The sequence below is a fragment of the Pezoporus occidentalis genome, unplaced genomic scaffold (genome assembly GCF_034315485.1).
Source record: "Pezoporus occidentalis ecotype Australia unplaced genomic scaffold, CSIRO_AGI_Poc_V1 ctg13, whole genome shotgun sequence".
Lineage (NCBI taxonomy): Eukaryota > Metazoa > Chordata > Aves > Psittaciformes > Psittacidae > Pezoporus > Pezoporus occidentalis.
Genome location: NW_026913103.1, coordinates 10,614,274 through 10,639,572, shown reverse-complemented (window position 1 = coordinate 10,639,572; position 25,299 = coordinate 10,614,274). Strand labels below are relative to the sequence as shown.

General features: G+C 42.1%; 1 protein-coding gene across 3 annotated transcripts in view; it reads left to right on the top strand.

The window, feature by feature from the left end:
• BACH2 (BTB domain and CNC homolog 2) overlaps positions 1 to 25,299 on the top strand; it is a 189,793-nt gene that overhangs the window by 127,082 nt on the left and 37,412 nt on the right. For all 3 annotated transcript variants that reach the window (XM_062608393.1, XM_062608392.1, XM_062608394.1), the window contains one exon: positions 12,542 to 12,796. In XM_062608393.1, coding sequence (XP_062464377.1) covers positions 12,554 to 12,796 — 243 coding nt within the window. In that variant the 5' untranslated portion in view covers positions 12,542 to 12,553. The remainder of the gene's footprint in view (positions 1 to 12,541; positions 12,797 to 25,299) is intronic.

Here is a 25,299-nt window from a genome sequence, read left to right as displayed (position 1 = left end):
AACATTACATTTAAAGTAAAAAGCGCTGAACGCACTGGGAATTGTTGAAGAGTATTCTGCCAGCTACTCAAAATTATGATTTTACCCTGCCATCAATAACAAAAAACGTTATTCTAATGAGAAGCCATTCTGGTTAAACGAAGAAATAGAAGTCGTGTTGAAACATTAATTAATCGAATATCAAAAAAGGGAAAACAGAAAAGGCAGACATGCTCCCTACTTGGGTTTTTTATTTGAAACCATGGAAGAGGATGTGTCCATCCTGCACGGTGACGTGGAAATAAGAGAAAGTTTGCTGCTTATAGCAAAGGAGGATCTGAGACAGGCGGGAGTGGTTGAAATTAAACATTTGCACATCCTAGTAACTTCTGCATCCAGGAATGTTAAAGGGAGTAGCTGAAAAGCTCTGTTAAGTGCTCTTAATTTATAATAAATTTTGGGAAACAGGGGAAATTCCAGAAAATTGGAGGGCTGCCAAATGTATTTCCGATATTTCAGAAAGATAAAAGGGATGTTTCGTGCAACTGAAGGCTGGTTTAGCTTGACGTCAGTCCAGGGTAAAATAGCGGAACAGCTATTTCAGGAGGTGTCAGGAGAGAACTTGGAGGCTAAAGGTATAGATAATTCGAGTAACGGTTGAAAAGAGAGCTTGTCAAACAACCTGATGGTTTTCTTCGCTCTGTTGGGATTGTGAGTCTGCATGTTAAAGGCAACTGTTGATACTGCCTTTAGGAGACCAGATGAGGTGGTCCCTTCTGCCTTTCGGGTTTGTGAACCGTATAAGGAATTCCCTGAGATTGAAACTCCCATGACAGAGTGCACTAATTCTAACAGAAATAATCAAGCCACTCTGTTCCCCTGGGATAAAGTGTGGCTTACTTTTGGGTTTTTCATGTTAATCTCCTATTTGATTTCATTTGATTTAGTTGTGGTTTGGGGGAAAGACACAGACAAAGAAACCAAACAGATTTCAAAAACTGCATGAAAAGCTCAACAAATAATGAAAGTATCCTTAAACAACGATAAAATTCAAGTTCTTCTTATAGCAGCTTTTGCAGCTTTAATCCCTTGTTGTTTACCATAACAAAAAAAAAAGCTTTCATAAGCTCCCATGGATCTTACAGAAGAAGGAAAGCTTGTCTTTGCCGCCTTCTGTCTTTGCAGTTGCAGTCCTCTGAGAAACTATAGGTACAGATGCTATGTGGCTGTACTTGCCCTGAGAACTGGGATCCAAAAGCCTCAAATCTTTTGTTTCTCTCTGAGCTCCTTAAGGCTGCAGATGCACTTAGTCAAAAAGCCCATTTCTGTCTCACATCCTCTACTTACCTCGTCTGTAGCCCAGTAGGTGTTGGCAGCAGAATCGATTGCTTTCTGTGCGCCTTTCTCTGTGGGATGATTTATTGTCTACACCAGGAAAGGCAGTTTAGTTCCAGAACGAGGGCCAGTCCATGGATAAAGGGACTTTAAATAGGAATCTAGACATGTGCCAGACTCTGAGGATGGGAATGCTTGCAACTCTTGCTTAAACCTTCTAATAATAAAATGGCAATTCTCAGATCCTTTCAGGGTCAAAAACACTGGCAGAATCCCTTGGTGTAATCCAGGTATCCCCTTGGCATTTGCTGTGAGAGTTTCCAGATAGTTGTTTCAGTGACCTACTGATGATTTGACGGTTAGAAAAACGTATGAAAATTGGGTTTTGTATGTGTTGATAGGGCTTCCAAGGTTCAGACCTATAAATAATGTGAATCCTAATGCAGGAGTCAGTCACTAAAATTTATTTATTTCTTTTTTTTATCAGTAAAAATCTCTGATTTAGCCATAAGAAAACATTTTTTATTTCATTACATTGTCAAAGGAGACCGTTTTTGTTGGTATCTGGTTGTGGAAAACACTGCACAAGCAGACAGCAGCCCAGTCTCCAAGGAGAAGGTGACACCTGTATACTTTCCCAAAAGCAGAACATGTGAATTTATACCCTACAGAATTCTGTCCCAGATTTAACCCAGTGACCTACTGTGTGCTTTCCTGCTCTTCACACATTAATCACAACAGACATGGTCCAAAGGACATACCAGTTTGTGACCCCAGGAAACAAGAAGGATGTTCTGAACACCTGCTAACTTGCAGCAGAGATGAAGAGCTTGCATTTTAGGGGAAAAAAAAAAAAAAAAGAACAGATTTTCCCTGTACCAACTGTGTAGTCTCACAAGAGAACACGGGCTTTTGTCATTTTTGTAACCTGTGCAATTTGAATAGTCAATGTTAGCAGGGGTTTTGGCCATAGCCTCCCATGCAGAGAGTGCTTCTTCCACCAGTTCTGCAGTTAGGCTGGAAAAGCAATAGTTAGTAGAGATTGATAAGTGAAGAGAGAATTAACCAGGAGACATAATTTTGAGAGACAACTTCTCTGTTTTCCTCTGGAAAAAAAAAATAAAGTCAAAAACTACGTTCATTTGATAGAAACTAGAAATTTCAAGCACAGAGCTTCAGCACTGAACTCTACCGCAGGTTTTAAGGGCTGGGCTTCCTTGGGAAAAAAAAAAAACATAAGGGAAATTAATAGCTTTCACTGAATTTGCTGACATAATCTTTCACATTAAAAGGCTGATAAAAGGAGCAGAACAGTGCCATTGTTACTAATTCATAGCTTCCAAACACTGGTGGTATTGGGTCAGTATTAGCCTGGCCTCATAGTCATATTAGCAAAAGAGATTTCAAAGAGGGAGACACATTCTTTACTGTCCTGATGTATTGTCATACTGGCAAGTGCTCTGGATATTTGACCAACCATTTATGCCTCATCAATTTCAGCGTGTCAGATGGCATCATAGTGCAAATTATACATACATACACGTGCACATATGCCCATAGAAGTACACATAAATTATGTAAAGATTTAGGAAAAGAAGGAAAGCTGTATCATTCCTCAACAAACGTACTCATTTAAAGCAGGGAAGGCCTAAATCTGGTGGTCCCTTGCAAGAATTTCCAGCCTCCATTTGCGTGGAGACCTTAAACCTTTTCAGAGAGCTCACCAAGATGGAGCACAAGATAAAAACAAATCAGTGCTTCATTTTTCCCTCTCTGATTCTTTAGTCTGGCAAGCCATTTTACCCAAGAATAACCCAAAAGGTGATGTCTTTTCCCCGAGGTTTTGAAGCCATTGACCACCTCAGAAAAACATATTATGTTGTTTGTTTTGCTTGGTGGTTTCCTGGCACTGTTTCAGCATTGGGCATTCCCCATGCTGCTTTGAATAAGCTATTCTGAGCAGCAGACTTGATTTCTGTCCCCTTCGCCATAGCCAGCTACTGTAAAGAAAGCTATGAGGCGAGATTTTTATGGGGGAAGGGTTCTTCTGAGAAGCAGGAATAGAGGACAGACAGGTCTTCTGTTGTTTGCCCTGTTTTCCTACCTGGTGTATGTCTCCCCCTCTCCTCCATCTGCATGCCTCTTTCCTGAAGACATCATCATTTATATTTAAAGGACATTGAAAATGCGTGTTAAATTAAGCTTGACTTACTGAGCGTAGGACAATTTATAGTCTAATTATAGAATTTTTACTGAGTCATAAAAAGATGCACGTATATATTTTGCCTAGTAGGCCTGTATAGAATGCATATGTCAGTGCATGTACCATGTGTAAACATTATTTGCCTGTTAACTTAGTCCCTGAAGACTGCAAGCTGTCATTACCTTGTTCAGCTGGGTTACTCTCTCAAAAAACAGTAACAACACAACCCTCTGAAGTCAGGAAATAGGTTTTATCTGTATGTGGATCATAAATCTACTTGGACTCTTCAAGGCAGCCTCCGCTGGGAATCCCTGCCTCCTTATGGTACCAATCTCTGAACAACCTGGAGTGCAGTTTCTTCAGAGTAGACACCTGGGATTTAGATCAACATTCATCATGGAGACTATGGGCACCCTGATACTAATTTAAAAAAACAAACAAACAACAAGATCCATGGCAGAAATGGAGCTGTGGTACATTTTTGTCTGTGTGTGCAATCTGCCAATACTGGAATCATTGTAAGTAAGCAAAATGTGACAGACAAAAGTTATATTCAGCAGTTCTGTTTAAAGGTCTGCAGGATCAGAGTTCCTTTATTTTTTTTCCCTAGTCTCTACCCAGTTGCGCTGTAGAGTCTAGGTCCAGTATAATGAAGCCAGTAAGTGTCTTTTGCAATGGGACTTACTGCCTACATCGGAGCTGTGCAAAAGCAGCAGTTCAATGATCTAGAGGACGCATCCTTGTTCCTGTCAGCTTAAGCTAAGGAATGAATTTCCAGTATTCTCAGCTCTACTTGGAAAACATGTAAAGCTGGCCATACAGAAACATGGCCCAGCTCTGCAGGGAGCCCAGGTACGATGCTTCTGCTCACTGCATGTGGTGTAGCTCATCCAGTTAGTGGCCCTTGAACTGCGTGCAGCTGTTTAGCATTTGGAGGGTGCTCCCACACTTGATGTGTTGGAGCCATGCAGCCTCCTCAGCAACATTAATGTCCAACTGTCTGCAGGGCCCTGCTGTGTGCCCCACCAGACCCGCCTCTCTTGAGGGCCCGTGGTTGAATCCTGTCCTTGGTTTCTCTTAGCTATCCCCTCTCCCAGTCATGGTCAAATGAAGGTCTTGCTTTGAGGCTGTAGGGTCAGAAGCACCAGCCAGTGCTATCAGGAGCAACACATTAACAGCTGCCGGCCAAGAATGCTCTACGATGTCTTTTCCCCTTGACTGTGTATCTTCTGTGATACAGCAGAAGGTACTTGAACAATGTGAAAAGCTCATTTCTGAAGAGGTTCTTGCTAATGGCCCTGGCACCCACAGTATGTTTGGCAGGAGGCAAGCTCATGTAGCCTGGCAGCCCGCTAGTCTATTTTCAATTATCTGGGGTGCTCAGAGAAGAAGACATTAATATTGCTGAGGATGACATAGCAAATTACTACTGCTCCCTAACCTTTTTAAATTGCTAACACTGTTGTAATCTGTAATTACAGAAATCAGTGTGAGAATTGTGGCACAGTGTAATTATCTTTCCTGATACTTTATTGCCGTATGAATTATTAATCAAAATCAGTCTTGTATAGTATTTGCAGCAACGAAGAAGAATAATGTATAATTAAATTTCGTTGTTTCTATTTTTGTGCTGATGTTTTATGATGTTGTAATTGATAATTAATTGGTTAAAAATTCACACAGTTCTTGGGAGATTCGTATGACTGTGACTGCTTGGTATTCAGCATTTATTAATTGAATAATGGGCTCACTGAAGAGACCTTTGTATATAGTCTTCTGTCATTACAATGAGCTCTCAAAAATGGTGAATTAATCATTAGGCCTTTCAATAGTTTCTTTTTAAAGGAAAGCAGTGACAATATAATCATATCCTTTGTTGTTATAGCTATAATTGAGAGATCGTAATAACCAATTATAAGGATGGTCATTTTAGGAGCTCTGAAGTGTCAGTTATTGATAAATTTCTTTAAAACCAAAGCGTTGATTACACAAAATGAGTCTTTTCATAGAAAAAATATTAGGAGATGGGGAAGGAAGCCTGGAAAATTATTTTCCTCCCACTTGCCACTTAAAACCATTGCATGTTTATCCCTAAAAGCTGTCAAGTCTGATGTGCTTTTGCTTCCATTTGTCAAAAGTACAAGTTCCTCTCAACTTTTTAATTATTTTATCGTCATTCTCCCCATTTTTTTTCCAGTGTCGTTTGCTAAATTGTTAAGGGAAAAAAAATACACAAAAACTCAGAAAAAAAAGAGCTTTTTTTTACACTTTGCATCATATTGAACAGAAATATTGTCAGACATTTACAGCAGAACAGACTTTCTAGCTACCTCTGACCAAATAGTCTTAGGTACATTCAGGCAGACCACTTCAAGTTGTTCGTAAGTGTCTTTTTAATCCTGTTGGTGGAGCTGATTAGAAGAATGTGAACTGGAACTAAAAATAACCCCGGTTCAGTTTTGATCCTCTCTTAACCTGATGAGGAGAAAGCCAGGAGTCACCTGCTATAGCAGAATATAATGTGATTGCCAGCTTATGCTTCCAAACAAAACCTGCAGTTCATTTTACACCAGGTCATGTCCTGCAGTTCTTTAAATGAGAAATTGCACAGTATTGCCTGCTCACTTCCATACTAAAATGCGTTGTTACAAGCATAATGTGAAGATACTGATAAACCTTTTCAGGTCTTTACCATGAAGTTGATGGTAGTTGCTGTTGTAGATCTGATGCCCTACTTGCACTTCCTGGGATACAAGTGAGCTTTTGTTTGATGGGAGGAGATGGTGCCTTCAGGCCATTTTTTCTCTTTATCGCCTTCCTCACTGGTGTTTTACCATGGAGAGGCTACAAAGATGCTTCTGCTGTAGACTGTATGCCTTCTTTTCTGAGTTGAGCTCAACATCTGATGGCTTTTCATGTCCTAAATGCACCGCTTTGCTGGAGTCAGTGGGAGCAGGACCCCTTGGCGTCAGTGGCACCCACTACATGTAGTCTTTGGATAGATGTTCTCTACTGCTTGCCCTCAACAGCTTAGTCCTATGCAACTTCAGTGCCCTTTCAAGAGAGGGGAACACAGGGCAGCATGCCCATCACTGTCTCCTGCAGTTGGGGACAGAGGGTACAAGGGGCCTAGGGAGCATGTGTGGAGGTGGTAGATTTGGAGTTCATCTATGTTGATCCCAGACAATGGTTAGTAGGTTAGGAAAGACAGATAATACAGGCACGTTTCTCTGCTCAGGCAGTTTGTTGTTGAGCAGCATGCTGGAGTGTGTGAATATTCATCCCATGTAAACTTGTACCCTGAGTAATGTGGCCCTGGATATATCTGTTAGGAGTGACTAATTCCTTTACAAATGTGGTGAGTTCTTTGCAGCAGTGGTCAGTTCTGCTTATGGTTTATTGCAGTGACTGAGAAGTCTCCCAGGAAAAAATAAAAACAACCCAGCTCATCTCCCTATGAGTACAGGGTACAATCTCAGTTCATTTCTATAGTCAGGAGTCACAGCTTTTATTTTTACAAATTCTGCTTTTGTCTCACTTCTTTTACTTCAGTGTCGTCTCCTACTTGTAACACTAGAAACAATAAATAGCAGTGCTGCTTTGACCTTTTTATTTCGTATTATTTGCATAGTGCTTACTGAATTGATCATACATGTTGAGGAGGGGTTTTTCTCTTTCCTTGACAATCGTCTTTTCCGTTGTTCTCCTGAGGGTTTCTTTTTTCCCTGTTTCAACACCAATAACCAGATGCAGACACTACCCAGCAGTGTAGTACACCACAAGTAAATAGAAAATACATCTCCTTATTAAAATATTTTTCTTTCTAAAATCTGTCTCTAGGTGATGAGAGTCTGTGTATCCAGTCTGTCTTTTTTGTTAGACTCCAAATTGGAATAGAGAGTCCAGGTCAATGAGTTCCTGTTCCACTGTGACAGTGGTCAAACACTGCAACAGGTTGTTCAGAGATGGTGTGGGATCTCCACCTTTGAAGAGTGTCAAAACCCTGCTGCACACAGTCCTGAGCAGCCTTCTCTAGGACACCCTGCTTTGAGCAGGGAGGCTGGACTAGATGATACCTGGAGGTCCTCTCTGACCACAACTGCTCTATAACTTTTTTTTCCCTATAATTGCCACCTGTGCATAACAGAGCATGCTGGATTTACTGTGCCACCTTGTTAGTGTCTAATCCTTTTTTATATTGTCTTTTTTTTTCAATTCCCAACAATCCCTATTACCTTTGACATTTGAACTGTTTTCACTGTTTTGACCTCCCTGTCATGGTCTGTGGACTTTCAGGTCACTAATCAATGTAGGATCAATGATTAATTCATGTTGTAAAGGACCTGAGGAGGTTCCTGTCACAACCTCCTGCTCAGAGCACGTCAGTGCTGGGATCAGAGCAGGTTGCTCAGTGCTGTATCAAGTCTGGTCTTGAAATCCTCCAACGGTGAAGATGACACAACCTCTTCAGGCAACCTGTGCCTCAGATTTTTTCTTATGTCCAGTCTAAAGCCTTTGTTGTTAAGAATTGCTTCCCGTATCTGGTACCATATTCTCAATGACCTCACTGTAGGACTGCTGCTAGGTGTGCTCAACCCTGCTGTAGCTTTAGAGGTCAGAGGAGCTCAGGCATATTGCATGGTGTAACCATAGACAGATGTGAGCCAGTACTGCTGCTGATGTATTTCTGGAGGAATTTCACTGTTTACTTACTGAAAATTGCCCCTGCATCCCTTCTCTGTTGAATACAGTTTAGCATACGTGATTTCCAGTCTGATGTAACTTCTTACCTTATGATAACTGAGCCTCTCTAGCAACCTTTTGTAAAGGTTTTGTCAAAGGATTTCTGAAAGTCAACACTAATTACGCGTACCAGTGTTCCTCACTGCTAATTTGACACACTTCAGGAATTCTAATAGAGCCCATCAGAGACATGACTTCCCCGTGCAGAAGCCATGCTGCTTTGTCATGATGGTAATTTGCCTGGTTAAGCGCCCTGTAGTTCTGCCACGATCAAGATTTACTTTTCACATAATTAACCCAGTTCTGATGCAGGACTTTCTGGTTTGCCTTGATAAGATTCTCTGTCCTCTAATGTTTCCCTTTAAAAACAGATTCCACGTTGCCTGCCCTCTAGTCTTGTGAGGTGGGAGCTGGTTTTTTTTTTGCGATAGGTAATGTATTTTTGGTAGCAGCTCAGGCGGTGTGTTTATGAGTTCCTGGAGAGTTTTGGGTGAGCGCCAGCCAGTAGAGACGATGTGCTGCAAACCAAAGTGATCTGGATGTCCCATGAGTTGCTTTCTTGTCTCCCAAGGTTTCACATGCCTCCTCCATGCTGCCAAGGGCTTGGTGGGGTCTGCCACCCGTTGCTGTGGAAGGACTGTGTAAGCAACAGTTTGTTTCTCTGCGGTTACTGCCCTTTACCAGCAACTGTTTTTTGGCAAGGTTTCAATGGTGCTTTTCTTGCCTACAGTAGTTCATGCCAGTTTCTGGAAACTTTTGTTTCAAAGAGGCTTTTTCTGTCAGTATGGTGACCTATATGCAAACAAATGCACAGCATGTTCTTTTGAGCCAGAGAAAGGCTTGCTAAGACATTCTCTCTTCAGTTTGAAGAAATACCAAGTGTGTTGCAATGATTTCCATGAACAAGGTTCTGCAAACTCAGCATAATACTGAATTCAGCAAAAAATTACATGGTTTGAATTAACATTTATATAAAAGACTTCCAGCCCAGCTTGCCTCACAGTTCAGAGTTAATACCCAATCCCTGTGTTTCTCTTCTGAGGAGAGGAAAAAAGCTGAATTCTGCTAATTTTCTTGCTACAACATGCCAAAGCCCTGTGATGACCTTTCTCTTTGCACTCTAAACCCTTTCCCTGTGAAAATGAACAAGCTACTTCCCAGTGCAGGATTTCACCATCTTGCTCCTGTCCTGCACGATAAAGTCCTCTTGGAGAGGAAACAACTCATGCCTGGAGGTCATTCAGTTGATGGCAGATCATGGAAAAGGGAAGACCATAAATCACTTGTGTTGAAACATTAAAAGCTGATAAATAGGTGGTCCTGACTGTAGCCCAGCCCCAGCTTCCCTGTGCGCAATGCAGGGCTCAGGGTGTTTCCTGGAGCAGACAGGGGCATGGCCAGGGGAAGTCTGTGTCGGGCTGAGATTGCAGCCACTGGCCAGGGCATCCACATGGGCTTTGAGTGACTGCTGGAAGGGATATGCTGTGGATCCGCTGTCGGGAAGTCAGTGGAGTCACAACAGTGGCCTTTGGAAAGCATCGTGGTACAAGCAGCTGGGTGGAGGTCCTTACTGGGAGTGTATCTAGGGATCCGTTGGAGTGTGGATGGTGAACTTCACAGCCCCAGCATCTCAGTACGACTTTGATCAGGTTTCCTAGCATAGAAGGCAGTCTGGCTCGCCAGTGGGGAAATACAGCGTGGTGTTTTCAGCACGTCACAGGGCATGCAATGAGTTTTTAAAAAAATACACTTGATGAGAGTTGTAGTTAAGAAGTGGGAAATTACTAATTAGTAACCAAGTAATTCAGGGTTTGATTCACACAAATTGCACTATTACTGTAAAAAAGGATTGCTATTTCAGGCAAACAGTGGGTTTTGGTTGGTTTTTTTTACAGGCACTGAAAATGTAATTGATGTTCTGTTAATTACCTGCCAGGTTTCAGGTTTTTTATAGGTTTTTTCATCACTGAGGCATTACAGGCATACACATGCCTGAGAAAAAGGAAAAAAAGAAATTAGCACTATTCCCCTTTGCATTGTTATTGGCAGTTCTCAGGTTTTCCCACTAGATTGTTCTTGTAAACTCTTGCATTTCACAGCATGCAAGAGTGACCACTTAGAATGTTACTATAATGCTGTTGTTAGCATCAGTGTTCAGTTACACAGAAAGCTGAGTGGGAAGAGCTAAGTGTCATTTTCTCTTTTACCTTACTGGAGTGGTAAAAAAAGGATGGCTGCCAATTCTTCTTGTTAGTATCAATATATGAGGAGGAAGAAAATTAATTTTATTCTGGTTAAGAAATGCAACTGTTAGCATAATAAAACCCAAATGTCTCCTTCACCTACCTTCATGCAAGTCAATAAGCAGCTAGGTATCTTCTCTCTAAAGTCAGTGACTTTGGGTTGGTAGGCTGCTTCTTTTCTGTTCACATAGGCATTTCAGCTGGCTACTCAGAAGTGTAGCATGAGTCAGCAGTAAATATTGAAAATACCAGTAAAAGCGAAGCCATAAGCATCTCATTGATACTTCCAGTAATGTAATGTTGGCAAAAAATACCTGTTTTGTAGAAAGAGTCATCATAGCCACTGACTTAAAAATACCCCTATGAAAATGGGAAGATGGAGTTCCCTGAGAAGTCTAGTAAATACTTGCAAGTAACAAGTGGCTCCTCTTAAGTCCATTCCTATCTAGATTATTACTCTCTTTCAACAGCACTGTACGGCACCCTGGTTTTAATTCATGGCAAGAGAAATAGCTTGAAGTCTTCTTGTTTATACTTGTCTACCTGCATATCATACTCACAAAGGAAGATGCTGCAAAGATTCACGTTAAAAAGAAGCAGAGGAGGAATTTTGCTTTTACTTGCTATAGGGGTCAGATATTTATAGTGCAGCAGTACTATACCAAAATATCACCTTCTATTGCCCTTAGCCCTGTGGGCCTCTGAATCTTACCTTTCAGAAGGCGGTTGTCGTTCTCAATGAGGAAGAATCATTCCTTAAAATATTTACAGTTTGTGCGTTTGCAGAACTCTTCTTTCAGAGGCAGGTAGACTAATACATACAAATAACCTTTTTTCCCCAGGTAAGCTCTGAAAACGAGTGTGTTCAGTTTGTCTGGGGGTACATAGGGTGTTCAGATGCAGCACAAGCTCTTATGCTTTTCTACTTAGATGAGTTGAAATAGGAAAATAATGTAAAGAGTCTGGTGCTGGGCAGAAAGTTTTGGGTAGAAGAATTACTTCAACATGTTCAAGTGCAAAGGGGATTCACACAGGGTTGGGAAAGCTGATCCCCGTCACCATCTCCACTGCAAATCCAGTCCCCATGTTCAGAGGCATTGCAAGTTCTACATGTGTCAAAAATTGCAGAACAACAGGGAGAGGATAATAACAGGTGTCTTAAATCCTTCCAAACTCTGCCCTGCTGTAAGGAGGGGAGACTTACCTGCAGGCAGGAGCAACCCCAGACCCACATGCTGCCCCGCAGCCTCCACATGGGTCAGGGGTTTTTCTTGTGTCTGTGGGTCTGGAATTCAGAAACTGCTCTTTTCTGTAAATGGCATAAAACCACTGGTGAGGGTATGTTGCTTTAGCAATACCTGGAAACAGATTTCTTCTGAAGCCACTAAACAATTTTTGCTCACCCTTAAGTTTTAAAACCATGAATTCTGATTGAGAAATGAAGTCACTGTAGTTAGTGGTTTGTCTTCGTTGTCTTTGCAAGGTACAGTTCCACCTTGGCTTTCACTTGAGCTGAGGTCTTCGGTGTAAGCATGCAGTACTGCCTGTCCACTGGAGATGAGACAGGGGTTTTGAGGGTTTTTTCCTTTAATATCAAAGTAAAAGAAGCAAGCACAAAGCCCTATTTTCATTATTAGAAGACCCAACAGTTACCCTTGCTTTTTTTTGCTAAAATCTAAAATTTCCCATATCTGCATGTTATTTTATTGCCGCTATTCAGTTGAAAGTCCTGGATGTGTAGTAGGTGGTTGAGGGAAGGCACTTTGCAGTCCATCTAAACTCTGCTTTGGTTTTGAGGGGGAAAGCTGGGGGGTGAATAGGTAATTGAAGCACAGCGGAGTGAAAGTTGTTGGCAGTGAACACCATTCCCAATATCTTTCCTGAGCAACTTGCTTGGATTTAAGAATTAATGGGCTACTTGGCCATGGTCCTTAGGTATCCAGAAATCAAGCAGCATCCCACCGTGCCGTGTTTGCCCAGCAGCTATGTAGCTCCTCACTGCCTTGTTTGTGTTTTCTTCCCCCCTTCTCTGTTGCAGGGTGTGAACGGCATGTCTGTGGATGAGAAGACTGACTCCCCCATGTATGTGTATGAGTCAACGGTGCACTGTACCAATATTCTCCTCTGCTTAAATGACCAGCGGAAGCAGGACATTCTCTGTGACGTGACGCTGATCGTGGAGGGGAAGGAGTTCCGCGCCCACCGGGCTGTGCTGGCTGCCTGCAGCGAGTACTTCTTGCAGGCCTTGGTCGGGCAGACGGAAAATGACCTGGTGGTCAGCCTGCCGGAAGAGGTACAGTTTCTCGCCTTGCCCACACTGTAAACACGAACCCCTTCCAACCTGAGCAATGAGGAAGACCTCTGTGGCCAAGGGGAGTGTGGTGCAGGTTTCGATGCCTGCCCCAGCACTGCTCTGAATGCGGTTTTTGCGTTCGGATGGGTTGCAAATTGCCGAAGGATGGACTTGTTCAGTCCAGCCGTCCTCACAGCTCCTAGAGGTTACGGTGGCAAAGCTTTAAGATGCTTCAGCTCACCTTTGTCACTTCCACCAAGGGAGTCGTACCCAAACAATTGCCATAGCTTTGTTCAGGACGTTATCAGGACCTTGACAGTCTTCTGCTCTTCCAGACAGGAAATTTGAAAGGGGTGATACAGCTGCTAGACAGCAGGTTATTGTTGAAAAATTGTTTGAGCTGTCACATTGTTGGGAATCACACTGCTGTCCCGTCCCGTCCCCCCCCGTTTCCTTCTCCTTCTCTTTCCCCTCTCCTGCACCTCACTGAGCCTTGCTTCCTCTCACCTCCCCTCACAACAAGTTTAGGTTAGCTGCTTTGGGCCATGTGTTTTCCACTGAGAAACCATGAGCAGTCTGTCAAAAAGCAGGGTTTTTCTCATGCAGCATGGTTCCCACAGCAGGAAGCCAAGGGATGTAGAAAATACATACCTCACTGGAAAGTTTACTTTATTTTACCGCAGAATCTCACTGGCTGGCTTCCACCCCCACTGTAATTTCCTCACAGCCATACAGCCGTGACAGCACAGCTACTGCAGGGCATGCCAGTGGCTTTGCTGTCCACAGAAGGGATATGTGTGCCTGCTGGCCAGGCTGCCATCACCAGCCGCCTCAGCACCACCTATGCAATGCCTCTGTCTGGGTTGGGCAGCACAGGAATGGTGGCAGTGTACCCAGAGCATGGGGCAGCAGTCACTCAGTGGGAAGGTGCTCTGGCATACAGAGGGTTTTTCAGCATCCTTCGCTTACTGGCCATGAAGAAGCATGGTGTGTTTTAAATGATGTCGGGTCCCAAAGTGTCACAAACCATTTTTCCCTCCTCTAGTTTAGCCCTCCAGGAACTTCAGTGCAGTCATGATGTTGTCACAGCACAAGTTGGAGAGCATTCGAAGTAGGTCACTGGGGTAATTTCATCATGTCTTAACACTGAATATTACTCATGAAGAAATTTCAACCCAGACACTTTGCATAGGAGTTTAAAGACATCACAGAGGACATGCTAGGATGCACACTATGTTTCTGCAGCATCCACTGATAATTTCCAGTGGAAGAATCGACTCTGTCAGTGTAGCGTAGCTTTTGCAGTGCAAAGCTAAGGCAGGAGCAGAGAAGTGACAAAACACACCCAGGGGTGCACAGGTATGAAGAGATAGGAGAGTATCAGCACTCTTATATAAAGCCTTGGTGAGACCTCCATGTATGATTCAGGTCCTGTTAGATAGAGAGATTTAATTGAAATTCACATAAACATATACAAGAGTGACTGAAGTGTTCATAAAAAGGAGCCTGACCTGGTTCAGCAGAAGGAGGAGAAGATGACCGTAGCAGGTTTGTACGACTGGCGTGACAACTGAGACATGCTACAGCTCTTGTGTAGGCAGAGGAGATGAAATGGCTGAGGAGTTTCTCTTTAATACTAAATACAGTGTTGCCACAAGCATTAATTGGTTTCAACTAGCTTTTAGTAAAAGTAGATTGGAAATTAGCAGATTTCTAAGCACAATAGTGGTGGGATGCTGAGCCACAGGCAAGTGGAAGGAGCAGGGATCATGCCGTGTCTGCATTTGGTGACTCAGTCCTATGTTCATATGACACTAAAGATTTAAAACACAAAGCTTTGTCTTTCTATGTGTTTCATGAGATACTACAAAAAAATATTCCTCCAGTCCAAGCAGAAATGATTTCTATTTAAGTGAATCCCCTTTGGATAAATGAAGTATTGAAGTTTCAGATTCTAGAATATGTCGCATGAAAGATCAAAACGTCTTAGTACCTAAAGGTTACACTGGTGGTTGCTACAGGTCTAGTGAAGTCTATGGATTTACAGAAGCAGTGAATCTAGTTCTGAAGGTTTTTCACAGCACTTCACTTAAGACCACCACTGTTAACTTTGCCACGTGCTTCTGTTAGTTGCAGAATGCCAGGGCTTTAACCTTCTCATCCTGGAAAATAATTCCCTTAGCTTTTTAAAAGAAGATACTACGGTTACCAGTGCTTACTTGTACAGATATTTTCCATGTGCAGATTAACTGCATTGATTCTAACATGTGAAACAAAATAGCTACCAAGCAAATTAGATTCAATGCAGACGTGGTCAGTTAAATAATTTCCTCACAAATGCTAGTCAGGAATTGGGGTAAAGAGAGCTGCCTGATGCACTTTGTTTTTCCTCAGTTATTCCTTGGTTTAAGATGCACATCTCTGCTTCTGGTATGCCTCTGCCAGGAACTTTGGTAGATGCCTGTGTATAGATATGGGAAGTACCTCCAACAGTGTGGGAGCTCCCGACAAAAGGACCTGAAACCCTCCTGGATTTAAAGATCTGATAGAGCAAGGAAAACACCATCTTAGTTGTATTGCATTAAAAGAAGTTAGCAGGGTCTTCTTCAGTTCACAAGCTAATAGCTCTTCCCAAGGCTTTTGTTTGTTTTAGTCTGTGGTCTGCAGAGCTCTGACAGCCCATGAGTTATTGCTAAAGGTATCTGTGAAAACTGACTTAATCTGTCATGCAGGGGGTTACTCTTCCGGTGGAGAAATTTCAAACTGAAGTTGAAAGTTGATGTCTTGAGCCAATACTTTTTTTTCAGGTTTAGAGACTATTTATGTTGGCATATACTTGTTATAGAAAAAACAGAGACTGAAAATCATTTGTAAATACAGCCTTCACAGATCAGGACTTTTCTGAAGGTGATGATCACTCATAAATTAACAAAGCTGTTTGTAAGTCAACAATGCAAGCGTTGCATTTTAAATTCTGGCATGGTTTGAAAACTGCTAAAGTGTGCAATTGTGGAGAAAGGGCATTATTATTATAATTTCTCAAAGGTTTGATGTCAGAGCTGGATAAAGCTTTGTTTATAAAGCTTTTACACTCATGTAATGTTGGTGTGAGGGAGTTTAACATCAAAACAAAAGAACTTCTTTTTGATTATTCAAAGCAGTAAATCTGCCTCTGAAGTCTAAATTGCAGACTTTTCTTTTACTTCATAGCATGTTGGGGTCTTTTTGCTAATCTGGCATCCAGACATTGTTAACTGTTGTCTAGCTAAACAGTGAACAGATGTTTTTTACATTATTTCGTGTTTATATCCAATTACAAGCGAGAGCAGTCTTTATGATACTCCAGTCATTTCAGTGGGGAGACATTGTGAATGCTCAGAATTGGGGCTGGTAGAACTCACAGGGTTTTAAACTGCTGCAAAACTTTGCGTTACACATTTCAAATCAGTTCAAGCATGACTTAATGTGCCTCAGTTCAAACCTTTCCCTAATCAACTTAAACTAAGTCAGTATGGAGCTAATTCTGCACTGATTGAAGAGTTTCCATAAACCCTTTTGTGGAAGCCTTGGTAATTTGATTTTGTACTACACCTTTTGTTAAAGCACTGGATTTTAGTGTGTAGATAAGCACTTGGAAAAACAGCCACATAATAACAAGGGCTCAGATGTGGCCATGGTGTGTGATCAGCCCTCAGAGCAGAGTTAGAGGACTAGAGTGTATCAGCTGCCTACAGCTAATTAAAAAGGACCCCGTTAGCTCTTAACTTCTATGCTTTTCTCTTTATTGGCAGGTTTTGGTAAACAAGTAGAACCTCGCCTGCTTTTCACCCAGGGTATTTTTCAGCAGTTGTGCAGTTTGTTTCTCTAGCAGGTGCTGTGAAATGCAACCCAAAATTAGTATTTTCTAAAAACTGAGTTTAAAGCTGTAAAGTTAGTAATTCAGTTCATACCCCTAACTGTTGTTTTGTTTTATTTAATCACCAAAACTGGTCTTCCTTCCTTTAACAAGGCACTTAATTAAGGTTTTAATTCATGATAAGAAGTTAAATGGCACTTATGAGGCTTTTTTAATGGTTTCCACTTCCCATCCAGATTACAAAAAAAGGTGTGATAGAGAGAGAGACACGGCTGTCAGCCAGGGGTACTGTAGGTCATGCCAATATTAGCTGGCAGCAGGCCATTATCCAATTAACATTGCTTCATTGCTGCAAGTAATAGCTCTCGAGTAGATGATTTAGTCATTCATGCTGTAGTGGTACTCTACTTTACTTGAGAAGGAGCCAAGCTACTTTACTTGAGCTTCATCAAATAGGCTTTTTATTCACTATTATTACCTGCCTGTCTTTGCTAAAAGAAGTGCACAGTGAGCCTATATGGGCAAGCTGAAAGCTGGGTGCTGGACAGAGGAGCATTCTGTGCAAACACCTTATTCACTTGGTTTTCTGAAAGCTGAGGTTGCAGTTAACTGGGGAAAAGATGGAAACAGCAACAACAAATAAACCCCCTCAGCTGCATTAGATTCCTACAGCTTAGAAATGAGATGCCTGACCTTGCTTATGGTTTTTTTTTTTACTTTGGGGTATACATTTGAAAATACTTTCACCTGGTCATTCCAGCTGTGAGATCACCAAATGCCTTTCTCTCTGGTGAAATTAAACAGAGGTCTTCTGAAGTAGTAGACTGAGCTTTCTCTAGCACTGGTCTGATACTGTCCTTTCTGTTATGGACTAAAGGTATAAAACTACCTTAGTACTCCAGTAGGCTGGTTAGTTTTACCCATAACCTTGAATTTCTTGCATCTGTTTCAAAGAATGGTTACTGGTGACTTTTTTTAGTGCAGTGAACTATCTGCTGGAAATGTTGCCTTCCAGAAGGGTGAAACAGAGTTGTCTTTGGCTTACAAATCTTCCATGGGGCAAAGGGAAGCGGCATCTCTTTTAGGAAGAGGCGGTGGGATGTGCTTGGGGAGCCTTTTTTGTTTGTTTATTCACACAGCTCTTTTCTTTGCTATTAAGAGAATGATGTTCAAAGTAGATGTTGGCACACACCACAGGCTGAATTTCTCTGCGTTCTTACTGCTTTACTGCTCCCTGATGGCTGCTGCCAAACTTGCTGTTTCCCCATGAGGTCTAGCCCTGTGAAATCTGTCATCTGCTTCTTCACTTGATATGGGTTAACTCCCTCACACAGCTCATCTTTGCAAGGAGAAAGGCAGGACGGGACTTCGATTCAGATTCAAGGCTGGCAAAAGCTGAGTATGTTGGAAAGCGAGGGCATGCGGCACCCTGGGGTGGGATTGAGCCAGGCATCTAACATTAGTATGGCTTGTAGCTGACAGGGAGGAGAAATACTGGCAGCTGCTAACCATCCATGCCAACCCGCCAGCCTGAGGGAAAAATGCTGGGAATTAGCCAGCGAAAGATGATTGTGATGAGGAGAAAATCAAAGGCAGGATGCAGGAGGTCAGCTATTACATACCCTGCTGGCTAAAAGCGATTATTATTCCTTTTTATCTCTCTAGAAAGAAACCATATTTTCTTACTTTGTCTCTTTCCTTTCCATGTACTGTGTATATGTATGAATATAATATCTTTAAGGAATGCAGGGACTGAGCTGGGAGTGCTCTCCACAGGAGCATCTAGTGGAAGAGGTGATAAATGTGGGAAAGGGGAGCAAGAGGGCAAGAAAAAGTTTCTTTCCCAGCTGGAGGGATGTTATTACACAGTAGGGAACAACAAAAGACTCTTTGTCACCCCAGAGATGTATTAGGAATAGCTGAGGTTAGTTCTTAAAGAATAGGAAGCATTAATGTGGTTTTCTCTTTATATGACTGTAAAGGCCATTGATGTTCTTCACAGATTGCAGTACTGGCCAGAATTATTTCTGCTGTGGCTCAGGAGGCAGCCATGATCTGCAAGCCTTCCTGAAAGCCACCGCTCCCTTCATCCACAGAGCTTTTTGTAGTGGCAAGAGTCTGTATCCATCAGGCTTCTAGTAAAGTCAGACTTCAAACTAATTTCCTCTTCAGCCTTGACTCAGCAATGCCACTTCAGTGAGTCCACACATATGGACATTAGGTCTTTGGTTCCCAAAGTTCCTCAAGGAATGTGTTATTTTTCATGCTGATTCACAATGCTGACACTAGCTGTACAGAAGGATGACTGGAGGCTGCAGATCTATAGTGCGAGTAAAACTGAGCATTTGGGTACTTTTTGAGGTCTTAGGTGGCATGATAGTAATTCAGGAGAAACCACGAGACAGAAATTGGTATTGTTAGGTGTGTGTTGGTTATGTGGCCCAATACAAGGTACAAACAACATTGTTTGTTTCTAGCAGGTGAGCGATAAAACAGAAGTGAAACCATCAAGATGCGATATGAAATTCCAATCCCTGTCTTGCTGCAGAGGCTTCTGGCACTGCCTGATTTTTCATGCCTCAAGTATGATGAAGAAACTAGCTGCATGCTTTTCATTATGCATGGTGTAACTTCCATTATTTTCTGATGAGGGCTGTCTTGCTACTGATGTTACTTCTCTGATCTTTTCCAGTGGAGAAAAAGGAAAAAAATCTCGTGTTGTGGAGAGAGCTAGGTTTAAAAAGCAAAACAAAAGCCATGCATGCATGCATGTTAAGGAGAGAAAATCTTGAAATAACTCCTCTCCTGCCCTTTGTCGATAGCTGTACTATTTATTTATTTATTCTAGTAAGCATATAAAAATGTACCGTCGAAGGGGATGTGGAGGTGAATGCTCAGAATGGTTTTCACCACCGCAATAAGTGAACTCAATTTCGTTGCCTTTGTTAGACTCCTGCCTGCCGATAGTGCTAAATTGGGCTGATTGACTGTGATTGCACTCACTATTGAAAAGGCAGTTTGCAGTGTGGAAACTTTCTCTCTCAGACATGACAAGAGATCTAAAATGTAAAAGATGTCCTGAAGAGTAAGTCCTAGAGGTAGAATGTAGTAAGGGCATGAGCAGAAGGAGCAAGGATGTGTAACAGGAGGTATATTTTATTTGTTTTAAATTTGGGTTTGTTGAGGGTGTTTTCTGTATTCAAATATGTATGTAGGCAGGAAGGAGAATGAGGTGGCTGAGCCATGATTGTGCCTCAACAGAACTGAAAGATCTCCTTCCTTTCTCCCCCTCCACCTTTGAATCTCTTACCTTTGCTTTTTCTTTCTCTGAAAATTTAATGCCAGCAAGCTAAGCATCTGCTTTTTTAGGAGTCCAGAAGTATAGGCTGAGCATTTTCCATTTGAATAAACAGACAGATAAGGCCCAGATAAGACACCCTCAGTTTCACCACTTCAGAGACAACAACCTGTAAGGTATTTTCTAACCCTAGTACCAAGGTTTGTTTTGTTAGCATTCCCAGGACCCAAATAAGATAAGGTTTTATCTCCGTACAGCACTGTCTGACAAGAATTCCCCAGTGAATAATGTCAGATCGACTGTTTTTCTCAGCTACTAGTGAAATTGAGCATGTTACAGGGTGGAATATGGCATGTATTCAAATGATGCATCACAGCAGTCAACAAACATTAAGGCTAGGAAGTATGGTTCAATTTGGAAGTGAAATATGGGGTTTAGGTGAGCAGAAGGCAATTGAATCGTACTAGGATTTGGGAATGAGATGCTCTTTGTGAATTTTACAGGCAGGCTGTTGTGTTTTTTTAGAGGAACAAGTAGACTTACTCTGTTTTGCATGTTCAGTGCAAGCTCTGAAGAGAGAAATGGGAGGTTTATTCCAGGACTTTTGTGCAGTCCTGAATTTTCATCTCTCCCACTTTGATGGGGACCGACGGCAAACACCTCTAAGTCCCAGCACAGTCTAACACTATTAAAAGCCATGTCCTTGGGCACTTTATTTACTTTGATAAAATAAATAAGTAGGAGCAGCTGTACTTAGTCAAACTACAAATCCATCTAGCCCGGGCTTGGTTTGTTTTAAAAATGAGATACAAGTTCTCTGAAAGAGCTTGAGAGGAGGCGTGTGTGGTTGTTTAAAGACTTAAATGAAAAGTATCAGGCATATCTCTGGGAAGCATGTTTTAATTTACTGGGGAAAGACACCATGAGAGCCACTGGCAGTTGCTTTGAAGCCAGATTAAAATCAACTGAAAAATTTGGCACATGTTCTTAGCAACAAACTGCCCAGTGATGTGTATGACTGGACATGGTTTCATAACTGTAAGGCAAATGGCCTTGGAAAGGGATGAGCTTTAGACAGCCCTCAAAGAAGTTTGCTACTCAGTACAGACGTAGTTGAGTGGAATTTAAGATCCTAGGATAGCAGTTCAGATTTGCTAATAAATTTTTTTCGTCTTTCACTTTGCTTAATCTGACTTTTTAAGAGCAGGTGGTGTCAAAGTGTGTGGTTAAGTGTGACTGTTTCCCGCACAAAGAGGTCCTTGTACCTTTTTTTTCAGTTTACAATTTGTATTTTGGGAGGGCTCTTTGGGGGTTTCTTGCTTAAAGTTTGCACAATGCATCTTTCAGGTCACTTAAGAGTCAGTGATGAAGCTTTACAAGACTTTGTGGAGGAAAGTAGGTTAATTTGCAATTAATATGGCACTGTGAATTCCTTGCTGTGACCCAGGGATCATTGCTAGGCGGGGGTCTGCAGTTAAAATAGCTATAGCTGGGCTGAGAACAGCAGAGAATCACAGTACTAGCACTTCCAGTAAAACCAGTACATAAACAAGGTGTTACCAAACAGCTGGAATTGAGAGGTATTGGTTCTGAAGTTAAGACATGGTAACGTAAAACCTTCAGCACTAGATTTTTGAGGTCTCTTGTGAACAAATAAAGTATTGTTATCACCTCTCTGCGAATGCTGGGGTGGAAGCTGATGCGTCAGATGGGAATTACAGTACAGGTCTGTGCATCAGGTCAGTGATGATTAAATCACCTTGTGTGAATCACTCAGCTATGTTTACCTCTCTAAATGCTCTGGTTCATATTACCTCACACAGAGGTGAACAGGCTGACCCGCAGCTGGCACAGCTGCTAGTCACGGAGCAGCCCATGTATCTAAACCCAGAGCTTCCACCTTATCACTCCCCAGCCAGAGTTTCAGTCTCATTTTCTTCCCTCTCTATCTTTTAAGCATTTTCTTCCTTCTCTATCTTTTAAGCATGCAGGAGACATTGAGGGGATTTTCAGACTAGTTGCAACCTTTTTCAAGATAATTGGGGTAGAATGGAGCAACTCGCTGCTGTATCTGGTCAGTTGGTCCTGAACAACTGATGGGCTTTACTCTGTGTCCTCTGCCTGTTCTTCCTGCATCACCTCTGAGGTCCTGTGCACTGCCATCAGTAACAGCTGCTGAGACTACCACATCCAAGAAGACAGTAGATGTGGAGGCATGGAGCGGATCAGAAGGAGGCTGTGAACTGCTGCAGACTTCCAGTCACCAGGAGACTGGGGCACTTTAAGGGTGCTTCATTAGGAATTTTTGAGCTGTTGTAGAAGAAATTCTTAATTTAAAAATAACAATCTTGATACTTGAGGGTGAGATGTAAAAACTTTTTCCTGTAGCATTGTAATTTTGGGGCATCGCATTTACCCAAATGGTAGGCAAGCAGGTACCTAGCAAGACCTGATCTCTTCCAGAGAGAGTTAATCAGTCTTGGCAGATGGGAGCTGTGAGTTTTCAGGACCTCAAAATCCAGCCATCTTGGTTTTGGTGTTGAAGCAACCATGTTTAGTTATGTATCTTTTGCACCTAATCCATATCATTCCTTGCAGCAGCTGCTCGTCATTTCAGAACAGCACTTTAGAGAAATGGAAGTGTAGGTCTCAGAGAGATTTCACAGGTGTGACCCAGGATGGATTCAGTGGTGGTATTGTATTCTCAGTGCTCCCTTCTGCTCCTGCAGTGTCAGATATACCTCCCGAAGCCAGGGCTGAAGTGGGTTTATGGGGGTAGTACAATAGAAAGGAGACCATCCAAATAAAAGAATTGACCCAGAAAGGGACCTGAAGAATGCTAATAGTTTAAAAGAGAAGTGGGCATCCAGTGTATTGTGCATTAAACACGTGGTAATGCTCTACTTGAAATCTGCTTGTGATAAGACCAAATTCCCTAGTCTGTGCATATACATCTTTATGTTCCCAAGATGGGTGGGGATGCAGGCTGTAATAGTGTTTCAAGGTAAAAAAAAAGTAGATTTGAAGAAAATGTCCATTCAGTGCAGTTCTCAGTTTCAGGAGAAGATGCCTTAGATGAAGTGGTCCAGGATTTTCATCAGACAGTCAGCTAAGAGGCTGAGGCTAGGTTTTTGGCTGTGTAAAGCTTCTGCGTGTGGGAAATGTGTTGGGTTTTTGCTTACCTTTGAAATTCAGCCTGTGTTCCTCTGTTTCAAGGGCTTGCAGCTAGTAAGAAACTAGTCTTAAGCAACTCTGAAAGCAAAATACATTTCCATCTCTGACCACACAGCAGTAGTACAGCATGCCTAGCCGCTTCTCTCCCCCGATACACAGGCAGAGAAAATTTCCTTGTCAGGGGATTCTTGGTCAAGTTAAAACAGAGTAAGTTCAATTTATTTCCTGTTTCTTTCAAAGGACAGGGTAGGAGCCAGTAACCTTTCAAGACAGGAAAAAGCTGGGGAAGGACAAATCCTGACAACTTCCCTTCTGCTTTCCACAGAGACTAGTGCTCATTTCTGCTTCCAGGAGGCAAAAGTGGGCTAGAAGAGGACAGGTTTCCAGCCATTCCATCTGCCTGTTGAATTGAACTATTTTTTTCACCTTATTTTTGTCTGACTGCAGATTTCCATGTTCCCCCATGTATGGCTTTCTGTATATGGTGTTCTAGTCTGGACATAAAGGCAAATCAAGCAGTTTCTGTCTGTTCCTTGAACTTGTTAGTTTTGAAGAGACTGGACACGTCAAACTAAGGTCATGTTTTAAATGTCTGAATTAATTTGTCAAATTCAAGGCACAAAAAATAAGAGTTGCCTGTCTTCTGTAAAAGCCATCTATTCTTGTCATTTTTGTCTGATTTGTGTAAGCAGTAGCCATTAAGGACAAATAATATCTATACCACTGTCCAAGGAAGTGAAGAATGAAGAGGTGTCCATGATGTATATAGGCATTGGGGTATGCTACAGAGAAGCTTGTTCACATTTACAAAGTCATTAAAGCATTCAGAAAGCAGAAACAATTGCTTTCAGTACTAGCAGAAACTTTTCAATCATTGACTCCCTTTTCTTCTTTCCCTGTCGTCAATGTATCTTGCAGTTGGATGACAGAGAAGAACACCCGGTAAGAGCTACCACGGGCTTGGTTTAGTTTTCTTCCTTTTCAAAGATGAGCCTAATCCTTCTCTTATGGAATTTATGATTATGGGTGAGGTTACAGTCCAGTTCTGAAACTGGTTTTCTGCAGAGGAATTGCGTAGCTACAGGGGGTCTGAGAATTCATGGTCATTTCTTGTTACTGTGCTTTGTACCTCTTGGTTGAATGGTAAGGTGGTAGTAAAGCCCCCTATAAATATTCTCTTTCATGAAAGGATGTTTTACTCAAAATAGGCTTTTCTTTTCCCAAGCTGCTCTGATTGCACATAGAGGTAAAAAAAGGGTCAGGTGTCATGTATGTTCTTGAGAGGCTTCAAAGGTGTCTTTGTTGTTGTAAAGGGCAGATGAAATCAACATTGTTATAACTATTTGACCAAATTATTTCCCTCCTGATATTAAAATTTCTAAAAGACAAGGTTTTCATGAGGCCTTTTTGTAACTCATTGTCTGCGCTATTATTTTTTAATATTATTAATTTAAGGGAAAGGGGAAAGTTGTTCCATTTGCAGCTTGCAACCCTTTTCCATCTGTCAGGTGGATGTATATTTACAGGAATTAATGAATGCCTGTTTTTATTTCTCCCCTCTCATCGTTTAAGCCAGCCAGTAACTCAGAACCATGCAGCCGCTTGCTCACTCCTCCCCTTTCCTCCCCCCAACTCCTGGAGGGATGGGGAGGAGAATCGAAAGAAGGTAACTCCCCCGGGTTGAGATAAGAACAGTCCAGTAACTAAGGTATAACACAAATCACTGCTGCTGCCACCAATAATAATAATGATAAGGGAAATAACAAGGGAACAGAATACAACCGCTCACGACCCACGGACCGATACCCAGCCCAGCCCGAGCAGTGATCTCACCCTTCCGGGTAACTGCCCCCAGTTTATATAGCGAGCATGACGTGCTGTGGTATGGAATACCTCTTTGGTCAGTTTGGGTCAGGTGTCCTGCCTCTGCTTCCTCCCGGCTTCCCCTCCTCCCTGGCAGATTGTGAGACTCAGGAAGTCCTTGGTCAGAGTAAACATTACTGAGCAGCAACTAAAAACATTGATGTTATCAGCGCTGTTCCCAGGCTGAAAGTCAGAAACACAGCACTGCACCAGCTACTAAGAAGGAGAAGAATGACTGCTACTGCTGAACCCAGGACATCCCCTTAGAACAAAGGTTACATCATCCTTGTCTTTGGAAAGCTTTTGGATCAG